This window comes from Sinohyriopsis cumingii, chromosome 11 (genome assembly GCF_028554795.1).
Source record: "Sinohyriopsis cumingii isolate HCF-2022 chromosome 11, ASM2855479v2, whole genome shotgun sequence".
Taxonomy (NCBI): Eukaryota; Metazoa; Mollusca; class Bivalvia; order Unionida; family Unionidae; genus Sinohyriopsis; species Sinohyriopsis cumingii.
In genome coordinates this window covers 23,554,910-23,559,909 of record NC_142971.1, presented here as the reverse complement: position 1 = coordinate 23,559,909, position 5,000 = coordinate 23,554,910, and the positions used below count along the sequence as shown (strand labels likewise).

The window sequence follows — 5,000 nt, the reverse complement described above, 5'->3', positions numbered from 1 at the left end:
CTACTATCTCGTCCCGGTCCAATAAATATGTTGGACGAGGCCTGCTTCTCAACCCGACGTGTCAAATTATCTAAACTGCTCTATCGTCTGTCTGGCCAAAGATCATAAATTTTGATCAGGGTAGGGGGAATTTCTGTGCATGTGATCAGAATTACACAGGCTACATTGAATCAGCAATAAATATCAGCAGGCCGCATATTTCTCATTATTTTGAAAACGTTCGAGCAGTTGTACGTTCTGGTGCATTCAGCTTTTCCTCAATAATGTTTTGGTTCTACGTTTGGCTGTTCTTCTGTTTTGTCTTTCTCTGGAGGGTATTCGAACAGTTTTATAGAAATAAACGAGTGCAAAGTCTTTCTTCACGATATGTCTTCATCACTGGGTGTGATACGGGTTTCGGAAATTTGGTTGCTCGTTCTTTGGACGCCAAAGGCGTGCCAGTGTTTGCTGGGTGCTTGACGGAAGAAAGTGCCAAGGCTCTTCGAGATGGCTGTTCCAGTCGTCTTAAGACAGTACTGCTTGACGTTACAGATAAGGAATCCGTTCAAAATGCGTTGAGCACAGTGAAAGAGAATCTGCCCGAGAACCAAGGTAAATTGTAATAAAATCAAAACACCGAGTCATTCACACAGCTAAAATAAATTACTTGTTAACTGCTGAATACCGTAATTAACTTTCAATATCCTATTTTATAGATAAAACTATTCTTACGCAAAGAACACCTCAGTGTGCTAAATGAAAGCATGTTGAAAGGAACTTTGCCAGATACACAAAATGTTTTATTACCAAGCCCGTTACCAAAGGAATGGTATGCAACTAAGTTAAATTCAGTTATATAAAACTGTTCGTGTGACATAGGAAAGTAATGGTGTGTAAATGTTTTTAGTCGTTCAGGACGTAATTTTCGCAATCTGTCTGAGAGGAAATATTTTTAAAAGTTTGTTTAATATGCTAAATTGTTTGATAGTAATGCGAGACATACTAGATAAGACCTTTTTTTTCATACAAAAAATGTTTCGTCACTAAAACTTAGATATTAAATGTCGGATATCGAACGAATACATGCGTAGATTATTTGTTGTTAAATCATTGCTTCAGCTTTCAGAATTGAGTTCAAGGAAAGAGATAATGAGAACTCGACGTTCGTTGTTGCATCAGGAACTACAATAACAACGTAATAATAATAATAAGAAGAAGAAGAAGAAGAAGAAAATGAAGAAGAAGAAGAAGAAAAAGAAGAAGAAGAAGAAAATTTTATTCAGGAGGACATATTTAGTTTTTATAATAAACTAGCACGGTTATACTTTAAATCACATTTACACAGCATTAGTGAAAACTATTTCATTCTTATTAAATCTATCTCTCAACTATAAGTCACATACAATAAATACATCATACACTGAATTAAATATCAATACTACAAAACCACAATTAAAAAAATCAGCTTATCTGATACATGTAATGAAGAACATTTATTATAAAACTTACGGAGAAATGACCTCTTAATTATACATTTTCTCTGTTTGTGCCTATACTGATTGTACAGTGGAAACTTTCGCTTGGTTTCGGTTTCGCGACTTTTGCGACTGATTGAGCTCTGAATAATGCCACTAAAATGAAAATTGGAAAATTACAAACTCGTGAAATATAAACATGCACATTTTTTAAACAGGAAAATTAGCAAAACTTAACGCAGAAATTTCCCCTAATGCAGTATGTTATTAAGTTGATCCATTAAATTCGAATATATGCGCTCATACACGCACTAATATTTCGTTGAATTTGTGATTAAATTAACCTGATAAATGAATCAGGATTTATTCTCTCTTTAGTAGCACACAGGTTTTGATTATCAGCATAGCTGTGACAGCGCTAGTATGGTGAAAACAGATTGTAGAAAAATGCGTAAAACGAATACTTTTGAATGCGTCTGGGGCTAGGTGAACTTCTACCACATGCTGTAAGAAGATAAATTAGACTCTTATTACAATGATCATTATGCTAACGGAAGACAGTTCGGACAAGAGTTTTCGTATCGAGAACTCGGCGCTGCAGCTCAGGATACTGAAAATTTAACATATGTACGTTAAAAACTCAGATTGCTACGTTTCAAATTCAGATTACTATTTTGAAATGTCATTTTTTCAACTGAAGTAAAATCGAATCTATCGGATTTAAATTTGTTGCATAATTAAGTTGAATTTACAAAATATGTTAGTTGATTGGTTAACGTAGCAAAGTGAATTTGTAATATAGTCATTTGCTTCTTTTGCGAATGTAAGTTGATTTTCAATATACTAAGTTAAATGTTACAGATAGAAACAGATATAAACAGTACCTTCAGCGCCAATTTGCTTCCATATGCTTCTTCATAAATCAAGCATGAAAATGTGTCTATGTATATTCAGGTTTATGGGGTTTGGTGAACAATGCCGGAATCATGCCTAATTTTTGCCCGACTGAGTTTCTGACAGTGGGAGATTTTGAAAACGTTAGCAACGTCAACCTCTTTGGCACCATCTCCGTTACCTTAGCGTTCCTCCCGTTGATACGTAAGGAACGTGGCAGAATCGTCAACGTAAGCAGCGTGGTCGGCCTGTGTGGAATACCTGGATGTACAGACTACAGCGTCTCCAAGGCGGCAGTGCGAATGTTTTCATCATGTCTAAGGTATTTTGCAGAAACTCTTTCTTTTCCTGCTACCATATAGATCAAACATAACAAAGAGTATATTTGCTTCAGACGAGTTAATAACAGATATATTTTCATCCACGAGATGAAATATGTGCAGTATTAATTCGCAGCAAGCATATATATATATATATATATATATATATATATATATATATATATATATATATATATATATATATATATGTGTGTGTGTGTGTGTGTGTGTGTGTGTGTGTGTGTGTGTGTGTGTGTGTGTGTGTGTGTGTGATTTTAATGTAGAGAATGTGTTCCTCTCAACGAGTTTTTTAATGCGAAACACCTTTGACAAGTTGCTAGCTAAATAAAATTTTGTGAATAGTTCTGGTCTGGTCGGACAGGACTGCGCGTCTGTGCGAACTGGACCACGATTGCACAGGGAAATAGGAATTTAAAGGACTGAGCAGCTTTACTGGAATACTGTTATGCCAAATCGAAGATTTCAGAAGATATTTTCATAAGCAATTAGCTTTAATACGAAACAGTCGCTAGCTTAAATATGAAAGGCTGCCATCTCACCTCTGTGCGTGTGGGTTCTAGTCTCGGGCTAGGCCAGTGTGGATATCTGAGAAAGCTGCCACTAGGTTCCCGTGAGTGGTTGATTCTTACCGGGTTTTCATGCGCTGAAAAATGGCGTTAAGTCAAAACAACAACAACGTGCAAAAGACGAATTTTAAGTGTCTCTCGAGACTTTACTTAGGCTTTTGTCGTTAATGTAATCGACAGTCTTGAGCCAATCGCTTATTGGCAGAAATGTTATTATCATGTAACTACTTTCCTTCTGTGCTGGCCAGTCAACGAACTTGAGATATTACACACCGATGACTAGAAATAAACTTTTGACTACACTGGTTTATGACATGGACAAAATTTGTCTAAAATCTACAGAGGCATTTGAAAATATTCTTTCAAATGTAAAGTCGTGACGTTTTATGTGTGAAAGGTACTTATGTGTGTATAAAAATATTTACTGAAATCTTCGGTTTGGAGTGACAATGTCCCAATAATATTTCAAAGGTCAGTTAGATATCAATGACCAGCGGCGAGCGTAATTCTATCCGACCTAGGTCATAACATTTTGTCAGTCTCGTGCTCTCAGCTTTTCGTAGCTGTTACGTACACAGTTCTGTCATAAATCGTTTACAAGACACACGTATCAGCACTAAAATGATACCAAAGATTACTGAAAGGTGTCAGTGTAAAAAAAAAAATTATGGCTAGGTGTAAAAAATGAACATTCTCAATTGCTTACCTTGTCTTTTATTATATATTTATTGAAGGTGTAATGTATTGCAAGGGTCATAAACCTGCTGTCTTCAATGTATTCAATGTAAATGTTTTCATGAATTTTACATTTGTGTCAATATAAAGCCAACACTGGCTTATAATGTAAGAAAGCAAACAGACGGACAAACAATCACAGCCACATTTGTATTCAACTTAATCCATAAGATATCCATGATTGTTGTAAAATATAGTTTGGTGTTAACAGAGAACATTTTGCATGATTTTTCCGATTAATTTGATACTGAGAACGATTTTCATAAACCTTGAATATTTATTTAGCATTTTTCATAATAAGTGGCAATAATTTGGACTAAAGTGCACTCCTTTGAAATTCAACACAGTTATAGAAATAATATGATGTGACGGTCTTGACTTTTTAGGTAGGACACCATCGCATTTTTTTAAACAGTGATGGACAACAGGTTTTCATACGCCGATCTTGTATCTACATTATTATACACTGCGGTAGTTTGCACGTAATTTAGGATAAGAAATCGAGCATTAGTAACGTTTGCACTTAGAGCCGTCTTATTCGTTTAAGCGGCGTAAAAAAAAAAAATATGTCAAAGCTAACTGCCTACAAAATGATCATTGCCCTCGCATCAGTGATTGGTGGCAATTTGGTTTGGACTACTTCTTTACATGGAATCATCAAAAGCTCAACGGTTATAAGGCGCAGATATTTGACATGAAGAACGCGTGTGGCAATAATACACATGTGACATACACTTATTGGGTAACGTTTCTCGAGATGTTATTTTTCGCGTCAGGCCGGCCCTAGAATGTGCGGGGCCCAAGACAACATGCGGGGTCCAAGGCAGCAAGCGATGAGCTCTGGGCCCCAAAGCAAAGCAATTGGATTGCTGAGTTGATTTCCTGAGAGCGCGGGACCCAAGGCGGTTGCCTCGTTCGCCTTGGACTAGGGCCGGGTTTACTTCGCGTCATGTCGTACGTGAATTTCGCTCTCAAAGCAATAGTGTTAAACAGTCACGCGCGTTTCCTCA

At 36.5% G+C, this 5,000-nt stretch overlaps 1 protein-coding gene across 1 annotated transcript in view; it reads left to right on the top strand.

Moving 5' to 3' along the window:
* The first annotated feature begins 213 nt into the window (after positions 1–213).
* LOC149787778 (retinol dehydrogenase 7-like) overlaps positions 214–5,000 on the top strand; it is a 5,945-nt gene continuing 1,158 nt past the window's right edge. The window contains exons 1-2 of the mRNA XM_089975665.1: positions 214–591; positions 2,409–2,670. Of these exons, the coding sequence (XP_089831791.1) occupies positions 264–591; positions 2,409–2,670 (590 nt within the window). The 5' untranslated portion in view covers positions 214–263. The remainder of the gene's footprint in view (positions 592–2,408; positions 2,671–5,000) is intronic.